The following is a 20,749-nucleotide window of genomic DNA, read 5'->3' on the forward strand; positions in this document are numbered from 1 at the left end:
ATGACATACGGACCTAGGAGACGTGGGATCCACGTGTCAACGATCATATCACGATGAGAAGCACGTAGGACTAACCAGGTCATAAGAAACCCTTCACCATAAGAGTCAAACATTTTCTCTCTCTTTCGTGATTCTCACATTTATATTACCACCAGTTTTGTTAACTGGTATCTACCTACAGTTGAGTAAATGAACGATAATATAAATATGTGATACCATGTAATTTTTTTTATTTTATGGTCTAAAGAAATCGGATTGGGATCGTCAACTCTGACATGTTGACCAGAGAGATGTGAGACCCATGTATCGGTAACCATGTCACAGCAGAAAGCACCTAAGAGTACCCGCGTCACAAGAAACCACTTAACCATAAGAGTCAAACTTTTTTTTTAATCTCTCTTTCGTGATTCTCACGTGTATATTACCACCGGTGTTATCAACTGGACGCCGCATTGTATTCCTTGAGACACTCGCGACCAAAAATTAATCCAAGAGAAAAAGAGAGAGAGATGGAGGAGAAGGGGGGGTGAGCGAGAGAGCCAGGTGCCCTTGCTGTTGGCCCCCGCGGACTACCAGCGACAACTCCGCGCCGTCGCCCTAAGGCGGTGAATGGACGAGGAGGCGGCGGCGGCGAGGGCTGGACAGGCGCCGCAGACTCCGGCTGTGCGCCATCCGCCGACCATCTTCCGGCAGCAGCAGCAGCAGCAAGGATGCGGGGACGGGCGCGGCGCCAGGGCATGGGCAGGAGCGGGAGCGGGAGCGGCGCCGGGCGCGGCCGCGGCCCCGCAGGATCAGGGCGCCGGCTTCGGCGGCGCCGGGGCCGGGGCGGCGGCGGCGTCGTCGCTGCGGGGGATGGTGGCGGAGACGGAGACGGAGGAGGAGGCGCGGGCGAGGGAGCGCGCGGCGTGCCAGATCGCGCACGAGGACGCGACCAGGGCCTGCAACCCGGACTTCACGACGCCGTTCGCCTCCGTGGAGGATGCCATCATCAGGTACGCCGGTTGATCTTCTCCTCCTCCGTCGTCTCCCCCTCCCTCTCGCTGCGACCTTCCGTAGCGGTAAACCTTTTCTTTAGGGTTTATCGGATTAGTTCTTCGCCGCGGTGAACAACAAACCAAGATCGATCTCCCGTTTGCCCTTACCACTCGCAATAGATCGAGTTGCGTGCCGCAAGATTTCATCGCCAATCTGATCATTCGTGCAGTCCATATGATTCTTCAGATATCTGCATTCTCTCAAAAGGGGATTACGCAGACAAAATCGAACTGCTGCAACCTTCTTCCCCGCTTCCAGATCAATCAATCAATCCACGAACAGTACTAGCACGAAAACTTTAGACAATCTGGGTTGGTTCAGAGCTTCCCTATCTGATGGATGAACAGAGAAAAGGGCATGATCATCATCGTTAATCTTCCCTTTCATGTTATTTTGACGAAACTGTTTCTGGAATCTAATGTTTGGTTCACAATGCATTTGATTCATGTCCTTGATTAACCATACTGATCACTTGTTGTTTAGGATTAATCTGACAATCTTTGGCAGAATAATTTCTGTAACAACACCTTGGAATTATGTTACTCGTTTGACCATCAAGACAGTTGTTCTATGTTATATCTGCACCAATGATCATGACGTAACTGATAATCTTTAGTACTTTTCCTATTTCTTCACACTGTTGATGAAAGAACAGATTGAAAGTTCATATCGAATTTTGCTGCCAATCTCTGAATACACTGAAAAAAAATCCATAAGTGCATGGATTGATTTGTCTTTCAGGTTGCTTCCATACCACGTGTTCGCGGAGTACGAGGACGACGAGATCTACGTGGAGGACGAGCCGCCGGTGAAGAACAAGTCGAGCGTGCAGGAGTGGGACGAGAGGCAGGAGGACGAGGCGACCCGCATGGCCAAGAGGTTCGAGAAGTATGTGCTGGGCTTCAACTTCGTCGTCCGGAAGCTCGCCGCCACCCACTCCGAGGAGCGGCTCCTGGTGAATAACCTCCTGCTCGCCGACGAGCAGCAGCGGTCGGAGCGCGTCCGCGCCGCCGTCCGGCAGCAGCAGGTGGCGGCACTCCAGCAGCAGCAGCAGCACCGGATGCTGATGCAGCAGGCTGCACTGCAGAAGCAGCAGCAGGAGGCGGCGGCGGCGGCGGCACGGCAGCAGCAGCAACAGGTGGTGGAGCAGCGGCGGAAGCAGCAACAGATGGCGGCGAAGCGGCGGAAGCAGCAACAGGTGGCGGAGCAGCAGCGGCGGAAGCAGCAACAGATGGCGGAGCAGCAGCAGCGGCAGCAGCAGCAGCAACAGATGGCGGAGCAGCAGCAGCAACAGATGGCGGAGCAGCAGCGGCAGCAGCAGCAGCAACAGATGGCGGAGCAGCAGCAGCAACAACAGATGGTGGAGCAGCAGAGGCGGCGGCGGAGGGTGGAGCCGGAGGGGAAGATCGTCGGCGGCGTCAGGATACCGCCGTGGATCGCGCAGCCCATCGACCCCGACACGCTGCTCACGACCGCGCTGGTGCAGGGGGGCCGCGAAGGCTTCAAGACCTGCTTGAAGCACCTGCTGCAGGAGCAGAAGCGGCGGAGGGAGGAGGACTGGTGGTACTGTCGGGCTCACCGGCCGTCCGCGAGGCAGCCTCCGCCGCCTCCGCCGCCGCCACCGCCGCCGCCGCCGCCGGTGCCGCCCGAGCCACTCATCGAGAACGAGTAGGAGAAATGCATTTGCTCGCGCGCGTCGTGATTCGTGCCAGACCGCCGCTTGATCTGGATCATACTCTTTTGCTGCTTGTGAATTTTGTTGACCTGGTTCTTCACTTGAAGTTAACGTTTACCAAACCAAAGTTTGGTTTCTGGAATCTGTTTTTTTTTCTCTTTTTTGAACGGATGTGATTTGAGGATGATGGTCTGAACTTGCGAATTATAGATGCATTTTGAATTCATATTTCATATTGTTTTCCAGTGCTTTGCAGTAACCTTTTTTGTTTTGAACTCACTAGTCCAGATAGTTCCAGCAAGGACCAGATCAAACTAAGGGATGACAACTGGTCCAGATGGCCAAAATCTCAGCCCACTTATGTATATGCAGATATGCTTGCCCTTCAATTTCTTTTACACTTGAATTGACTACCTTTTGTTCTTTTGACTCTATGTGGAACTTTCGCAACACAAAGTATGATATTTTTAAACGGGCAATTGCTCTATTGACCTATTTTTAAGTCTAACTAACCAAATAAACCTATTTTTTCCACTTTGTTTATTTGACCCTTGTTTTAAAAAATTAAACAGCTGTCTGATCCTATTCCGTTGATCATTATTGACGATGTTAATACAACCAAAAAAGTACCACTAAGGCCCTTGCTCATTTAACCTTGCTTTATTATGTAAATTGGGATAGAATTTGTCATTTGTAAATATATGCACAGAATTGAATTGTTTCAAATTTATGTGATATGTTACGGAGAAATTTGAATTATATTTTTGAGCATTCAAATTTGTGCAAAACATATCAAATATATTTTAAATAATTCAAATTTCTCCGTAATGTATCACATATATTTCAAATATTATATTTCCTTACACATAGTTACAAATGAACAAATTCTACCTCAATAAACGTCACAAAACAGGGTTAAATAAGCAAGGGCATCAGGGTCAAATAGTCAAATAGTTTGTATTTATAAACTTTATGTTAACACCGTCAGCAAAGGTTAATGGAATAGGTTTAGACGGCTGGCTTGTTTTTGAAAAGAAACTCAAATGAGCAAACTGAAAAAGATATAGTCATTTTGTTTGTTAGGCTTCAAAACATGTTGATAGAGCAATTGTCCCTTTTTTTATGTTTTTAAACTCACGGTCAGGAACATGTTTCCACATGTTTTCTTTTCCTTTTCTTGTACTCTATGGCTCTAAACTTGATACGAACAATCTTGGTACCTATAATGTTTTATATACAAACTTTCTATATAAAAATTTTATATATACAAAATATTTAGGTAGATTTTTCTGTACTAAAACTTTGTCCTATTTTTTTTCTAATATATCATTTCAATATAAATATTTTCCTATTGTATACTTTATATCATTTTTTTACAGAACCATAGATTTCTGAATGTAAACGACATAAACATTTTTCCTATAAATACATTACTTTATATAGATAAAACATATCGAAGCACGCACGTGGATGATTGGACGGTAGGGCGCACCATGAGGTTCCTATGCTAACAAATCAATAACTGTAAAAGTAAAAGTAAAGTAAATGTGATCGATTCGTTCACGCTCATGTATTAGCCTTTTTTTTTAATCTCTTGAAGTTCTTCAAATGGGAATGAATTCACGTACATACATGTGACAAGTGAGCATCAATCATTAGCTAACCATCATTAGCGCTTCAAGACTTTTATTAGAAAACAATAAATAAACAAGGTATGTTAATAGTTTGAAACTTTGAGTTGAAAGTTCAGTACATTTTTTAAATTTGAAATAAAACTTTCAATTGAAAAAAATCTCTATTACAGAAGTTTACATTGAGCATCATTTATATTTTACATATTTTCATACAAAGTTTGAACAAAATGAATAATCAAATATAGATTCAAAAGCCAATAATATCAAATAAAAGACGGAGAGAGGACTCACTCAGTTTTGTATTCTACTCCTGTCGTATTTTAATAGAAGATACTGTTATCTTTTTGGCACCTGTTTAACCATTTATCTTATATATTAAAAAAACTTATGTAATTATCATATATTCATGTTATGACAACATTTATTACTAAATGTATTTTAATTATAGCTTACATTTGTGACATATTTATAGATAATTTTGAATAAGATGAATAATTAAATGTATCGAAAAAACCGACGATGTCATCTCCTAATTGCAGAGGAAAACACTTTTGATTTGTATTAAGTTAAAAAAGATTATTGAAATAGTACCTTCATCCCAAAATGGTAGTATTTTTTTGGATTGTTTAGTAGATGTTAATATTGAGAAGAAAATGATGTAGCTAGCGTCCTCTAATAAACGAGCAATGGACAAACGTGAAAGAGTAGTGGGATAAATGAAAATAATTCTGAAAAGGATTGAAATTTAAGAATGCCTACATTTTATAACGAAGGGATTACCTGTTTAGTCTATTTTCCAATTACGTGATTCTCACATTCATATTAGTATATATATCCTGGACTACGCATTGTATCTCTGCATCTCACAATAGAAAAATTAACCCAAGAAAAAAAAAAGGAGAGAGAGACTCAGAGACGGGAGGAGATGGCGCCGGAGGAGGAGGAGGAGGAGGAGGAGGAGGAGACGGAGACGGAGCAGGTGCCAATGCTGTCAGCCACCGCGGAGGTCCAAGACGGAGCAGGTACCATGTTCGCGCGGCTCCGTCCCCAGCACGCGCAGCAGCAGTGTCCGCAGCCGACGGTCTTCGCGCGGCCGCCGCAGCAGGAGGGGTTCGGGTACGGGGGTGGCGACGTCGCTGGAGCGGTGGCGGGGCCGCGTCTCGCCATGCATCAGCAGCAGGAGAGGCAGGAGCCGACGATCCTCGCGCCACTGCAGCAGCAGGAGGAGGAGGAGGAGGAGGAGGAGGAGGAGGAGGAGGAGGGGGTCGGCGTAGGGAACGGGGCGCCAGGCGCGAGAGCCGCGGCCGCGGTGGTGCCGCCTTCGCCTCGGGGTATGGCGGCGGCCTCACGTCACGCCGCGCCGCGTCACGATGAGGGCGTTGGCTTCGGCGGGGCCGGGGCTGGAGCGGCGGCGGCAGCAGAGGAGGAGGAGGCGCGGGCGAGGAAGCGCTCGGCGGAGCAGATCGCGCACGAGGACGCGACCGGGGACTGCAACCCGGACTCCAACACGCCGTTCGCCTCCGTCGAGGACGCCATCAGCAGGTAAATGCGCCCTGCCGCCGATTGATCTTCCCTCCTCCTCCATTACCCAGCTCTCCGCCGCGCGCCGCCTATCGTTGCTGCAACCGACCTTGATCGATCTCTCGTTACTACTTGCGATCAACTTGTGGGTTGCAACATTTCGCATTTTCGCTCTTACTTTAAGGTTTTGGTGCAGCGAATTCATGGAGTTCAATATGAGTTAGATATTTGCATTCTCTGAAATGGGGATATAGATTGTGCAGAGAATCGAATTGGAGCAACCTCGTACTGCTTACAAATCAACCAATCCACGAACAATTCTAACATGAGCGTTCAATTTTTCAGAATTGTGCACAGGGTTAGTTGATTAGTTCAGGATTTCACTGTGATGGATGAACAGGGAAAAGGGCAAGATCAGCAGCTTTAATTTTGCTTTTCATGTTATTCTGGCGAAATGTTTATGGGACAATATTTGGTTAGCTTCATATACTGAGCACGGTGCATTCGATAACGGAGGGCAGTGATCCTTGATATATTATACTCATCAGGAGTCTATATATGATCAATTTGACAATCTTTGATGGTATAATTTTTGTATGCAAAATTACAGTATGTAGCTAATATTTCAGCATATAAACTTGTGTTGTCATATCTGCACCAGTAACCATGATGTAGATCAAAATCTTTAATAGCACTTTGCCAGGACTGATGTTGTAGTGTATCCCAACGAAATTTCACATTGAATTTGGCTGCTAATCTCTGAAACCCGAATTGCGCCAAGAGGTTAGCTTCTTTCATCTTGCTAACACACCGAAAAGTTCACATCCCGCGAGTACATGCACAGTATAATTAACATGCACTGATTTGCCTTCAGGTTGTTTCCGTACTATGCGGAGGACCTGCCAGAAGGAGTGCAGTGGGAGGAGAGCCAGAAGGCCGAGGCGACCCGCATGGCTGGGGAGCTCGATGAGCTGGTGCAGATGTTCAACGTCACCGTCCGGAACCTCGCCGCCTCCCGCGCCGAGGAGCGGCTCATGATGGAAAACCTCCGACTCGATTACACGCGGCAGAAGGCGGAGTGCGTCCGCGACATGGTCCAGCGGTGGCAACGCGCGCCTGAGCATGAACGTGCAGAGATGCAGAGGCAGCTCATGCTGCATCGGCAACGCCGCCGACGCGCGCCTGAGCAGCCAGCAGCGCTGCAAGGGCAACTCATGCTGGAAGAGCAGCAAGTGGCGGCCATGCAGCAGATGCAGCGGCAGCAGCTGCAGCAAAAGATGATGCGGTCGCCGCCGCAGCAGATGGTGGTGCAACAGCAACATCCGCAACAGATGCAGCAGCAGCTCATGCTGGACGAGCAGCAAGTGGCGGGCATGCAGCAGATGCAGCGGCAACAGCTGCAGCAACAGATGATGCGGTCGCCGCCGCAGCAGATGGTGATGCAACAGCAACAGCGGCAACAGATGCAGCAGCAGCAGATGGTGGTGCAACAGCAACAGCAGCAGCAGCAGGAGGAGGTGGCGGAGTCGTCGCCGCACGCGCATGGGCCGGCGATCATGCAGCAGCAGGGCCAGGGGCAAGTCGGTGGTGACGGCGGCGGCGGCGGCGGCACGCTTCCGTGGTCCGCTTACCTGGCGGCGGCAACAACTCTTATGGACGCGTGGATCAATACGAACGGCGGCGGCGGCAGCGGCACGCTTCATTTGTCCGCTTTCCTGGCGGCGGCAGATACTCTTCTGGACGCGTGGGAGAACGGGGCCGGACCCGAATCCTTCGACGCCCTCGTGGACGAGATGCAGCAGCGGCTCTACCAGGCCACGCCGCCGACGGTTGCGGTGCCGGACAGCGGCGGCGGCACGCCTCCGTGGTCCGCTTACTTGGAGGCGGCGGATGCTATTCTGGACATGTGGGACAGTTGGGTTGGACACCGAATCCGTCGACGCCCGCTTGCACGAGCTGCTCCGGTAGATCCGCGGTGAGTCGAGCCGGGCGCGGGAGGAGAGGGGGTAGGCGGACGGCGCGGCCGACGCGACGACGTGATGACTGATGACGCCGACGCAGTGGGAAGGAGCAGGGAGGGGTGGTGCATTCCGACGACATTGCTGGGGCTTCGAGATTCGTGCGAGACTTCGATCTGAGTAAGTATGATCGATCATGCGACTCTCCCGTCTTTGTTAAACTTGGATTGGGAGAGCTGAGCACTTAGCACTTTATTAGCAGCATGCGAATTTGTGAACCTGATTCCTCATTCTTCAAGTAACAACACCAAAGTTTGGTTTCTAAAATACTCGTTGTTTTTTTTGCTTTTAACTAATGTGGTTTCAAATCTAAATTTTTTTTGTTGATTTAGCTTGAGCTTTATCCATGCATGATTTATGTGTAAAAATTTGCCCCCTCCAACCAAAGTAAATTACAACCGTTCATTCACTGCTAATGAAATGGTCTGAGCAACTGTTTTGGTAACCTAGGGGTGTTGTTTCCCCCCACTTTTTTAGTCACTGTTACATCGAATATTTGGATACTAATGATAAGTATTAAATAAAGACTATTAATAAAACTCACCCCATACTCTAGACTATTTTATGAGACGAATCTGTTGAGCCTAATTAGTTTATGATTAGCGAATGTAATGCTATAGTAAAAATTTACTAATTATGGATTAATTAGGCTTAAAAAATTTGTCTAATAAAATAGCCTTTATTTATGTGATTAATTTTGTCATCAGTCTATATTTAATACTCCTAATTAACGTCCAAACATCCGATGTGATAAGGTACTTAAAAAAAAGTTTCTGGATCCAAACAGCTACCTAGTTTTCTTCGGAAAAAGAATGAAACAACATCAGGTGTCTTACTATTACCACAAACCTGGTTTGTTTAGAAAAAGAACGAAGCAACATTGGGTGTGGGAAGAGCAGCGTCCCGTTAGCAGCATCTGAGGGAAAAAATAGCCAAGGGTATAGGTGTCAATTCATATGGTAAAATAGTGAAAAGAAAAATGAAATAGATTAATAAAGGGAAAATGTTAGTGAATCAAGCAACACAATGTTTAGAGTGTGATTTAATCAAAACAATATTTAAAGTGTCGTCTTTAGAATGTCAATAGGGCAATTTTCTCCTCAAAGAGCGTCCTAATCATTAGGAAAGCACGGTCATAGCTACTATTCAAAATGATTTTCTGAACCCTTCTAATGTAAGTAAATAAGTAGAATTTGACGATAGCGACAGTCCTTCAGATTCGAAGGATCAATCAACTTTGTTCAGAAAATTGACAGTGATAGACTGTTTACTGGTGTACTTATGACGGGGAACGCAGCATCAATCAAGTGCAAATCGAGTTGACAAATTCTAAACTGATACGAAGTGGACTTGACACGGAAAAACAACCAACTTCTTCCTCCAGAAACATCATGTATGTGTATATTGTACATCATATAGAAACATTTTGTTGGGTAAAACAGACAAGCAACCGAACGACAACTATTTTCCCTAGCCGCAGAGGGACGAACTCTCTGTAGTATCTAGCTTACAATTACAATACAATCTCACAACACATGGGTCTCCCTTCTCTGACACCAGATTTTCTTCAATCTCCTCTCCAGTCGTCTCTCTGCGTAATTTTCCCCGACATACAAATTATTGTCAACGGAGTTGACTTTGAACCTTCATAGTATGGTACATGAGCAGCGAGTGGTCTTAGGCAACTTGTTGGTCTTCTTGTCTGCCACAAACAAAAAGGAACAGAGAAAACAGAATCCAGGCTTCATCAGATTTTAGCATGTGCTGTTGACAATTGAAACTGCAACATGTGTAACTTTGCTGTCCATATTTCTAGAATCATTACCTCAGTGTTTATTGACTGAAATACTAAAACAGAATATTTCATGCTTTATGTAAATGAGGATTCTTAGTAAACAGTGGGTCATCAAAGTTGAACTAGCTCAGGAGGGCAAAGTACAGAGCAAGAACACTACTAAGAAGTAACCAAGAGGACAATACTAATATCGGGCTAGAAGAGGGGATCCATACTTGAAGTTATTCAATAATATCGGGCTAGAAGAGGGGAGCCATGAATCTTCCATCCCAACCAAGCTGCACTACAGTTTACCTGAGTCCTTGAAGTTATTCAATAATACACGGGGTCCTATCGCGTAATCTTATTCTTATTTAGTCTCTAAAATAAAAACCTAAGTGTTCCATATATCAAAAACATGAAGCAAGAGTTCAATGAAAAAAAAATCACACTTAGTTCTTTAAAAAAATATATCACATATACAATTTTATTTTTATCTATAGTAAGGCCATGTGCATTTAGCTAGTATTGCTTACAGTAGCAAAATAATATTTTGGCCAAGGCATACTTTTGAGTCCTGGATGCTAGTGTTCACAAAATAAACCAGCACTGCTATACGTACGACGATTTAAATAAACATGCTATTTCAAGTTATGACCAATGCAGGTAGGACCATTTCTTTGGTCTCATATTCTATAATACAACACTAGCTGACTTATTTCCTGCACAATTGCATGTGCCTAGATTATAGTTTAATATTTAGATGAGTTGGCTTATAGTTATCGAGAGAATTTACTTCAGAATTCCTATGAACATTAAATTGCTGGTTTAATGTTGTTTGTTCAGAATTCCAGCTATTCGTATATTGCATTTTACATGGATTCTTCTTTAGGGCTCCTTTGGAACACAGAAATCATAGGATTTTCACAGGAAGCAGTTCAATACCTCAAAATTCCTCCAAACCAAATAGGCTATTAACGTTTTAATCCAGCATTGAATTTGAATTGTACCTTTAATATTTATGAACATGGAACAGCACCACAACAAACAAGCATGGTAAATTTATACGCTTAGAGGGTTGAGAGCAACTGTGTGGGATCCTTTTTACCTTATTTTATTGCGTAACAATAACAGCATTCATGGTGATATATCCAGATATTTGACAAATCTGACATTCTGATATAGTCGTGTGCTTCAAGACAGGCAGTTTATTGCCGATTTTGGCAAATTCCATCTGTCGCGGTTACTAGGGAATCAACCAGAAAAACAAAACATATGACCTGGCAGGAGAAGCCCTAGGAACAGCTTTTTGACACCAATGGGCAATCTCAGCATTTTAACTATGTACAGGGTAGCTGGAGCTTACTTAGCTGACTCTTGAAGAATAGAAAACTATGCAATGAGCACATTCAATTTTAATAGCATCTAATTGATATCTTAAGAAGAAAAAATTACTTCAGGAAGTCTATTGAACTCCAACTTTTGCTGACAGATTTGGTAAAATATAAATTACAGAAAAAACATATCAGAGTAAGCTAGAGAAACAATTGATACTTTGTTTTTATGATTGTAATTAACAAAAGCTATAAATCTAAACTATGTCAAACAGTCCAAGATACAGAATGCTATGAGGTTATAGCTCACCAGGTTTTGATTTGGCTGATGATGGCTGCACAACAACGTGCATTGTGATAGCAGTGCTTGGAAGATCACCAAAAGGTGCTCTGCACTGCGCAATGTTCTTGTCGTTTTCTAGAATTTTTCCTCCACTTATCAGTTTGACATCATTAGCAGTCTTTGGGACAATTGTTTTATCTACAACAGAATCATTGCATAAATTAGAAGTGTCACACAAATATCAGAAGATAGAACTATTCTTTAACAATTTCAAAAAAACATTATGAACATGTGTCTAGCAATACAAGATATTGGAGATTTGGTATGCATAAGTAATCAATATAAATTCCAGAGCGAAGGATATTAGAAAAAATGTATTACACGAAACTGAAATGAAAGAAGTAACACAGAAAGAGTAAATCTTTACTAAAACACTGTCAATGAAACAAAGACAATATGGAGTCCCAAATCATCAATAAACACCAAAGGGTATGAGAGCGATATATTTTCAGGCTCATAAAAAAACTGCCTACGCTAGCTAATCCAAGTTGGATGCCTTACTATTCAACTGTTTGGTTGATCCATCATGCCACAAAATACAAGCCTTGAGAACAGGAGTGCATTAAATCAAGACAAATGACTTCTTTTCCACAGGATAAATGCGTACTCATTAAGTCATCTTTCAACCCCTAACAACAGAGTAGAGCATATGGCGTGCTCTCTTTCCTCTGGTGTGGATGTGACGGGGATTTGATGAGAATAGGATAGCTGCCAATAATGCAATATGTAACCTTAGCCTGAACACCATGAGTTTTCTTAGAGCTTTGTGTGTTGCAAAGCCTCATTTCCTCCCTATTCTGCTCTCTACAGGCTACTCTGAAGCTGACCTCTTGGATTCTCCATAAGAACACTCTTGAGCACCGTGGCTACCTCAGATGCTGGCGTGTCTCATTTTTCAAGCTCCAGAAGCCTTTCTCCTCTATCAACATCAACCTAAAGTAAAATGATGCAACCATGCATGTTCAGGGAGACCAAGTGAATAGTTGCACATTTTCATGAAGTGGAGATTCCCTTGCATAACTATTTATCGCTGATCAGCCAGTTTTGTTGAGAGGATCAGAATAAGATGTATTGCTAATTAAAACTAAATCCCAGCCTAATCCCCCCTCACGCATCATAAACACATTACCAAATCTTCATTACAAATATAGTCCCTATCGCAACCAAACATCCCACCAGCCAATTCCATTTAGGTATCATAGACCATCATGGATCATAAACATTAAATACCACCAACATAACCCTCCATTTAGAATATTAAAAATAAATTTGCTAATAATAGGTGCACCTCTCCATGCTTTACCCCCCAGATCACTCCAACCATGCAGATGTTAGTCACTACTCACTACACTAGGCAAGCAAATCTAACGAAACAAGAAACTCTCTCTCTCTCTCTCGCCTAAGTCAAAAGGCTTTACTCCTCCAATCTCCTAGCTGTCGCGAAGAAGAGTCAAGAGGCTCCGCTACGGAATTCGGCAACCGCGGATCACGCGGGGGGCATACCAACACTACAGCCACGGGCGAGAGCGCGGAGCCCCAGCGGGAGCGGGAGGGGAAATCGGGGCAGCGGCATCAACCTTTGGGCCAGTCGGCGACGACGCGGTCCTTGAGGGCGGCGACGGTGGTGGCGACGGCGTTGCAGCGGACGGGGCCGATGTCGGAGCCGTCGAAGAGGCGGAACTTCACCTCCACCTCCTCGTCCGCCTCCGCGCCGCCCCTCTCCTCCCCCTCTCTCGTCCCCTCCGCGACCTTCCCCTCCGCCATCTCCTGGCCTCCTCCTCCTCCTCCCCCTCCCACCCCAACCAAACTGGCGGCCGCCGCCCCCCCCCCCCTCCCGCCCACCGCTTCACGGCGCAGCTCCGAGCGGCGGGAGGAGGTCACGAGCTCGACGGCGGGTGGGGAAGGGATAGGGTTCGCTCCCGCTCGCGTGCTAGGGTTTGGTGGGAGGGCGAGGGGGGGAGGAAGGTAGGAGAGGAGGAAGGAGGAAGAGGAAGGAGAGCTTCTTTGCAAGGCAGGAGGAATTTCTCTTTCCACTTTTTTTTCTCTCTCTAAAGCAGGGGCCTTTATGCTATTAAAATTAAGCGTAAGCGGCTCTTTTGTATTGTCTCGATTCATTGGTGGCTGACACGCTTAGTACAAGATTCGATCAAATTTTATAAATTAATTCTTCGATTAGATTGTATGAAATTATTCTGATAGATGGCCGATGGCTGAAATTGTAAGGGTTAACAAAATCTTTTCTTAAATAACAGTAATTAGTGGCATCAGGTGAGTAATTGATTTTACTACAAAATGAGGGAAATTGACTTTTTTTTCTCTTGATGTGGTGTTGTTACTTATACAATGATAGTATATATATATATATATATATATATATATATATATATATATATATATATATATATATACAGGCAGGTCTATTTGTTACAACTAGTTACGATTACGGCATGAATGTAATATGTGACAAAAAAATTTGAAATAATTAGCTCTTTTTAAAATGGTTGGTTTTACTTGTGGTTGAACACCCTGCAAATCAGCCAGATAAGCTACAAACTTTTTGGCTGAGAACACTTCAATGTGCAGAGAAAGTGACCTAAAAGTTTGTTGGCTGCAAACTTCAGTGTCTGCTTCTAACTTCCAAAAGTATTTTGGCACTTTTGTAAATGGACCTTTTGGGCTGATATCCTTTGCAGAATATAGATGTTGGGCCGGGCTGCCACAGATGCTCTAGCCAGTAAAACTGGCCTGTCAGCTTAACTGGGCCGGTACGCTTGATTTTTTTATGGACTCACATCATGTTCTTGATTATTTATGGAAATGATACAATGTTGATAGTGGTTTATCTCATGGTATGTAGGTACCGTACTTGTTGATTATTTTTTTTGGGAGTCCGAACAACACATTTATAAATAAAAATTAATTTATAAATACTACTTTATATGTCTTATCGATCTAAAATCAAAGGCTAGAAAATAAACTACGATAAAACCCTTCAAATTTACTTTAAATTTGTGGTTTGAAAATTTAGACTTGGCTTATAAGCATAAGCAAAAACGAAAAAATATGACTGCGAGTATCTTAATAGAAAAACTAAGGTGAAGTACGAAACCATGCACCGGTTGTTCTCTAAAACTAAAACTTATGTACTCCCTCTATATTTTTTATATGATGCCGTTAACTTTTAGGTCCACGTTTGATCATTCGTCTTATTAAAAAAATTATATAATTATTAATTATTTTGTTATAATATGATTTATTATTATAGAAACTTTAATTATGCATTATAATTTTGCATATTTGGATATAAATTTTGAATAAGATAGAATGGTCAAACGCGATTCTAAAAGTCAACGGTGTCATCTATAATAAAAATATGGAGGGAATATACTGTTAGACAATTTTTATTTTTCGGTAAAAACCTATGAAGTTTACAGGGACTGTCTGTGTATCATTCTAATGTTTTAAGGCCTCATATCTGCTCAAGTTTCGACCGTTGGATCGAAATCCAACTGTTCCGATCTCCTAGTTCCCTCCTCTTGACGAAGCACAGTTGAGCCCAATTTAACACGAACTTAATTCTGTGAGGCATTTGGAAATAATGCAACACTGATAGTGGTTTTTCGTTCGATGTTTTCGGCTTTTCCTGAAAAAAGTACTTTGGGTTGTACCAATTCAAACGTTTTAATTTAACTAACTTCTAAAAAAAGTACATTAACATTTTCAATCCAATATAAATATATCATAAAATTATACTTAATGTTGGATTTTATGAAAGTAAATTGTTGTAGAGCTATCATGTTTTTATATATATTTGGTTAATTAATAGAAACAGGTTTAACTTATAATAAACCTAAAACATATTTTTTACAATATTAACAACAACTATGATCCAGGAGCTCTAAAAATTACGCATATCATCTATAGCCAGTTTAGCAGTCCACTTATACAATAATCTAGTTATATATGAATATTGTATCGCTTGGACTAATTCTCTCATACAAAGCTCATTAAAGTTCATGCCGGAGCTAGCGACAAATCCAAAGCTATTTTTTCTCTCCCATCTCGTGTCTTTGTCACCTAAACACAAATCTGATACTCCCTCCGTCCCAAAAAGAACCAATTCTTCGGTTTCTGTGTCCAACGTTTGACCATCCGTCTTATTTAAAAAATTTTCAGGAAATTAGAAAAAAATTAGTCACACGTAAAGTACTATTCATGATTTATCATCTAATAAAAACAAAAATATCAATCGCAAAATTTTTTTAATAAGATGAAGAGTTAAAAATTATAGATAAAAAGTGAAAAATTAGTTTATTTTGGGACGGAGGGAGTATGTCTTAACACCCACACATATTACCTTATCGTACTAAGTTACAAAATCAAGGGACATTTCTTTTGATGTTTGAGAGGATATTTTTTTGCAGCCGTTCTTTTCTATTTAGCCGTAAATACTCGCCATGCATACAGTACGCGCGCTAGGTAGACCGAGGTCGATCAGTCTCTTGCTACCTTTTCCTTTGTTTACTGCACGCAATTTTTGTTCGCCCCCCAGCTTGAGCCAGATCTATACTCCATCCATCCCTAAATATTTAACGTTGTTTGACTAATCGTCTTATTAAAAAGAATTACATAACTATTAATTATTTTTATATCATTTCACTGTATTGTTAAATATATATACTTTTATGTATATATAGTTTTACATATTTGAAAAAAAAATTAAATAAGACAAATAGTCAAACATATATAAAAAAGTCAACAGCGTTAAATATTTAGGGATGGAGGTAGTAATATTGATGGAACAAAATGATTGATCAAGCTCCCATCTGAAAGACAATGCAGGCAATGGATTAGAAAACCCTTCAAATTGGGGTAGCCCATCATCTCTAGCTCTATCATTCTACTTTAGTTTTTTTAGGCTAAATCTAATGCATTAGCCATTAAACATGGAGAAGCTGTCTGTCCTTGCAAGGAGAAAACAAAGAGCCTGCCTCTAGCTAGGGCAACCATATTTATGCCTTTTCCCTTAATTAAACAACAAAGAGCTCTTTTTTTCCCTCATTTACCTTAATTAAACACCATACTTATATATGGTCCCTAATATTGGAGAGGAACACATCAACTTCATGCTAGGGCACAGGATAATGTGGCTGCAGGGCCCACTTGAGCATGAGTGATGTCACACAGGAACAGACACTACTGCATGCATGCCTATGTCACTGTGGCCAATATAATGTGTAGTGCTGATTTGATTTGGTTCTTCTAGACACACATGATGCTCATATGATTGTGAGTGAGTGTAGTGGCTGACCGTTGTTGGACTTTGCAGTACTGTTTGTTTGCTTCAATGACTTTGTTCCCTGTGGGATGAGCAATGCTTCCCATGGGAATTGGCTAACATGCATTCTAAAAATACCCTCGAGAGTGAATTGCATTATCAAAATTGCACGTAAGTGTTAAATAATTAAAAGACTCGATAACTATATCATTGCACTATTCTTGACTGTACAATGTGTATTATTCAACCTAATGTCAAACATCATTAATGGGCTTGTTAAAATCCTTAGACCTCAATCACTAGATTAACAAATTATCAGCTAAGTCTATATATAAGTCGATCCGATAAAAACTATAATAACCATAATAGGGACAAAAACCAGTGGAGACGATGAAAGAGATGTCGATATGTGGCCGTGTCATGCATTGGAGAGAAAGGAGGAAATGATTACATGGAAGGAGGGCATGTCCCCAAGACTCATAGATCTAGCTACATGTGATAAATTGATAATTTACTTTTTTTTTAAAAAAAAAGCAAGGAAGCACGTGGGTACACTCTATCCCCTATAAACACCTTCAATATATCCGATGGCATATCTTAATCACCAAACGACATGCTGTCGACAATGTCTACCACTGAAAAAGTAATTATCCACAAATAAGGGCTCTCAGACCAGATTGGAGACTTAAACTCTGGCAAACATGTTTCATAAGGAACCTAAGCCATAAAGGTTATGTTCGGTTGTGCCTCTATCTTATCCAGATTATCTCGTTTTTTGCGTGCACGCTTCCCGAACTGCTAAGCGATATGTTTTGTACGAAATTTTTTTTAGGAAAGTTGCTTTAAAATACCATATTAATCTATTTTTATTTTTTTATAATTAATAATTAATCTAGATATCAAGAAAAGCTAGAAAAGATTTTCTAGTTTCTAACTTGTGACTTCTAGTTTATTTTCTTAATTATATAGTTATACATTCTCAGAATTTAAATAAGAATATATACTGATTAGAGGGTTAGAAATTCTAAGAAAGATGCATCAACTAAAACCTACCCAAACAGAGCTTAAGCATATGTTTTATTTGGGGACGAGATGAGATGGTACCCATCTATGTTTTTACGATGGGATGATCCCAACTATTCGTTTGGCACAAGAAATAGGATGGTTCTACTTTTTAAGGATGGCCCGTGTATCTTTGAGAGAGAAAGTGGGTTGGATTGGTTTCAAAAATTTTGATGGAAAAGGTCAACGCAGATCTTGAATGAATACTCACTTTTAGTGATGGCTTTGTCCCACTCATCCTCAAAACAACTTCTTCAAAATGATTGCCATGTTCCAACTAGAAGGATAATAGGACTACTTGGCTTGTTAATGTTGAAAGGCTCTTGAAGCTCGTTAATAAGTTATACCATTTAAATCATCTATGTAATTTATAAATTTATCACTATCATATATTAACATAGGAATAAACACTAATTAACAAAACATTCACTATATATAATATATATAATAGTTTTGATGCGATTATTCTTAAATATATATAAATATTACTAATGAATTAGTCCAACAAGCAGCTCACCAGATGGCTCAAAAACTCACGGGCTAAAAACCTAGCCAGCTCACCTCAACTGATTAAGGCATCACAGTCAAAAATAGTCCTTATAGCCCTATATAGGCTACTTTAGTATTTTGAAACGGATATTAGAAAATAAAATATGATATACTAATTTTAGTTATATGGACTATCCATATAAATTAAAATGTGTTATCTCTCTCCTCTCCTCTCCTTTTCCTCTCTAGTGAGAGAGTTAGCACTATTTGATATGATTTATTTGTTAGGACGTGGGTCATAGATTATATCTATTGCTATCTTTATACATGGTGCAAATTGAAATAGCAAAAAACCCACTTATATATGAGCCCTATCATTATGGACTACTCATTCTGTATACATGAGGATGCCCTTAAGGGTACAAGTTCGATGAATTCTCAAGCCACAATCTCGTTACCCGTAGTACCAAACACTTCTATCTTATCCTTTAAGCAGGAGGATTGTTACAGTATCTTCTAGTAAGGGCAGTCCCAATGGTATATTAATGGTAGTTTCAATCAACATTAAATAGCTTGACACATAAGTAAAATGATGACATGACAACATAATTAATGAAGAAAGATACGAAAAAACTTAGAAATGATTTTCTGATGAAAAAACTGAAGTCTTCTCTTCATCCAATGCACTAAGAAACTATGAATTCATCACTAGGGAGAAAACACAGTTTCTAGTAAGCATGTGTCATGCTCACCATTGGTGAAAGAATATATAGTTAGAAGAGAAAGAGAAAATAATTATTACTCAAAGACACCTCCATTATAAAATGTTTCTATAAATAATTTCTTACACTATGATAAATATGACAGTTTCATGCATTGAGACTATCCTAACCAGTGGATTGTTAAGCATCCTTAAAAAAAGAGGTGGACGGGTATGCAGGAGGCCGCAAAGAAATGAACGGAGGCTGCCGGAAGCGGATCGATCGATCATCTCGTCTTTAACGAGGAAGACATACGCAGAACGTAACTCAAGATTATCTTTATTTCTAGAGTTTTTATTGGACTCTATTATCTCTAATCTAACTGTATGTATCTGTATCCCTCACAGCCTGGACCACCGGCGGGCGGCGAAGTAGGTCATCAGTCAATGGACATCGCGTCAGCCTCGGGACGCTGCCCGATCCACGCATCCTCGCATGCCTGCTCACCCGGCCCACCACCACCGTCAGCCGGCCGGCCGGCAAAAGATAAAAACCACCGGCACGCAGCAGCAGCAACGAGAACCACCCATGGCGGGCGGCCGGCCTGCCGGCAGCGTGCGTGCCGCGCCTCCGGCTTTTCTTCCTCGCCTCGGGCGCCGCATGATCAGCTGCATGGGAGCCGATCGCATGCAGATTGCAGCAGGTGGCTGCAGCAGGCAAAGGTAGCGCCTAGCTTTTACTTCTTTCTTTTTTCCCTCTCCCGATCGCTTTCTCTGCATGCGTCGGTCGACGGCGGCGACGACGACGACGAGGAGCATGGTGGCAGCGGCAGGCAGGAGACCAGCAGACAAGCACGCCCTGACGCCCTCGTGCTCTCTCCCTCCGTCCTCAAAAGAATGCAGTTGTTCCACGATCATTCGTTTTATTTTAAATTCTTTATTTTTATAATACTAATTGTTTCCATTTGCTATTTACCAAACGTTTGATTTTTTGTTCTTCTGTTAAACACGTATGTAATATATGGAGGCTAGGGGAGGCCGTGCATGAGGTTTTTAACTTGTGCGCATGTCTTTAGATTACCATCCAATCACTAGATTTAATTGATGAGATTAAAATTTTCAAACATTTGATCACTAAACAAACCCATATTATTAATTCATGTGTAATTATATATTTTTTAAAAATATATTATTTTTAAAATAATAGGGATAATCAAACGGTGGACCCAAAAATCCACACCTACATATAAATTGGGACAGTAGCTAGCTCTGCATGTGATTAATCCCCAGAATCATGGCCAGGACGTACATACGTACGTACGCACCGGCCGGTCGATTGTTTAGTACTACTAGTGTACAAATTGAAGTTTACTATACTACTCCCGAGTGTATTGTTCCATCTTTGATATACAAGATCACTTTGTTTACGTGCTTAGGTAGTTAGTTACTCCATACGATCACCTGATTTGTGCACGCAGTATCAGTGGTGGGCTGCTAGTATTGTTTGTTTATTGTTGCCCGCTTTACTTGGCATGTGTGTTTATCTGTATTATTTTAAATGTTTTTAGCAGTGATAGCAGTGAATTTGTCACTCCCATCGTTTTCTATTGTTTTTCTGAAATTATTCTGATAGTGTGAAATAGTCAATATTTGGTTCAAACAAAGTGATATTAATATAGTTGATAAAAAAAATTCCTATAACAGTTTGTAATACATTTCCATAACAAAGCATGGGTATTTTACTGGTGCACGGTATATATCTATTCCTTAGAAGCAGAGTTGTCTTGCATCCTCTTCCCTCTAATGCAGCGTGCTTATGCATGCGCAACCATGAAAATAACTAGTTGGATCCAATAATTTAAATCATTACCACAGAACATATATAC

General features: G+C 41.8%; 3 protein-coding genes across 3 annotated transcripts; 2 read left to right on the top strand and 1 right to left on the bottom strand.

The window, feature by feature from the left end:
• Window positions 1-841: 841 nt before the first annotated feature.
• On the top strand, window positions 842-3,153 carry LOC102719486 (putative uncharacterized protein DDB_G0271606). The gene is made up of 2 exons (XM_040523467.1): window positions 842-992; window positions 1,777-3,153. The coding sequence occupies exons 1-2, from the start codon at window positions 853-855 to the stop codon at window positions 2,705-2,707; spliced, it is 1,071 nt and encodes a 356-aa protein (XP_040379401.1). The 5' UTR covers window positions 842-852; the 3' UTR covers window positions 2,708-3,153.
• A 2,430-nt stretch (window positions 3,154-5,583) lies between these two features.
• On the top strand, window positions 5,584-8,150 carry LOC107304005 (putative uncharacterized protein DDB_G0271606). The gene is made up of 2 exons (XM_040523564.1): window positions 5,584-5,886; window positions 6,740-8,150. Exons 1-2 carry the CDS (start codon window positions 5,678-5,680, stop codon window positions 7,842-7,844), a joined length of 1,314 nt encoding a protein of 437 aa, XP_040379498.1. The 5' UTR covers window positions 5,584-5,677; the 3' UTR covers window positions 7,845-8,150.
• Window positions 8,151-9,233: 1,083 nt separating this feature from the next.
• On the bottom strand, window positions 9,234-13,098 carry LOC102712904 (membrane-anchored ubiquitin-fold protein 4). The gene is made up of 3 exons (XM_006652155.2): window positions 12,912-13,098; window positions 11,302-11,472; window positions 9,234-9,585 (listed from the first exon to the last, which is right to left on the bottom strand). The coding sequence occupies exons 1-3, from the start codon at window positions 13,096-13,098 to the stop codon at window positions 9,530-9,532; spliced, it is 414 nt and encodes a 137-aa protein (XP_006652218.1). The 3' UTR covers window positions 9,234-9,529.
• Between the last annotated feature and the right edge of the window lie 7,651 nt (window positions 13,099-20,749).

Source organism: Oryza brachyantha, chromosome 4, assembly GCF_000231095.2.
Source record: "Oryza brachyantha chromosome 4, ObraRS2, whole genome shotgun sequence".
Classification (NCBI taxonomy): Eukaryota; Viridiplantae; Streptophyta; class Magnoliopsida; order Poales; family Poaceae; genus Oryza; species Oryza brachyantha.

What these genes read in the sequence shown, in the direction of transcription:
- LOC102719486 (XM_040523467.1), top strand. Translation starts at nt 853, where the DNA reads ATGGTGGCGGAGACGGAGACGGAGGAGGAGGCGCGGGCGAGGGAGCGC. An exon ending in GTGGAGGATGCCATCATCAG is followed by an intron (nt 993 to 1,776) that starts GTACGCCGGTTG and finishes TTTGTCTTTCAG; the next exon opens with GTTGCTTCCATACCACGTGT.
- LOC107304005 (XM_040523564.1), top strand. Translation starts at nt 5,678, where the DNA reads ATGGCGGCGGCCTCACGTCACGCCGCGCCGCGTCACGATGAGGGCGTT. An exon ending in GTCGAGGACGCCATCAGCAG is followed by an intron (nt 5,887 to 6,739) that starts GTAAATGCGCCC and finishes ATTTGCCTTCAG; the next exon opens with GTTGTTTCCGTACTATGCGG.
- LOC102712904 (XM_006652155.2), bottom strand. Translation starts at nt 13,098, where the DNA reads ATGGCGGAGGGGAAGGTCGCGGAGGGGACGAGAGAGGGGGAGGAGAGG. An exon ending in CGTCGCCGACTGGCCCAAAG is followed by an intron (nt 11,473 to 12,911) that starts GTTGATGCCGCT and finishes ATTCTGTTGTAG; the next exon opens with ATAAAACAATTGTCCCAAAG. An exon ending in ATCAGCCAAATCAAAACCTG is followed by an intron (nt 9,586 to 11,301) that starts GTGAGCTATAAC and finishes TGTTTGTGGCAG; the next exon opens with ACAAGAAGACCAACAAGTTG.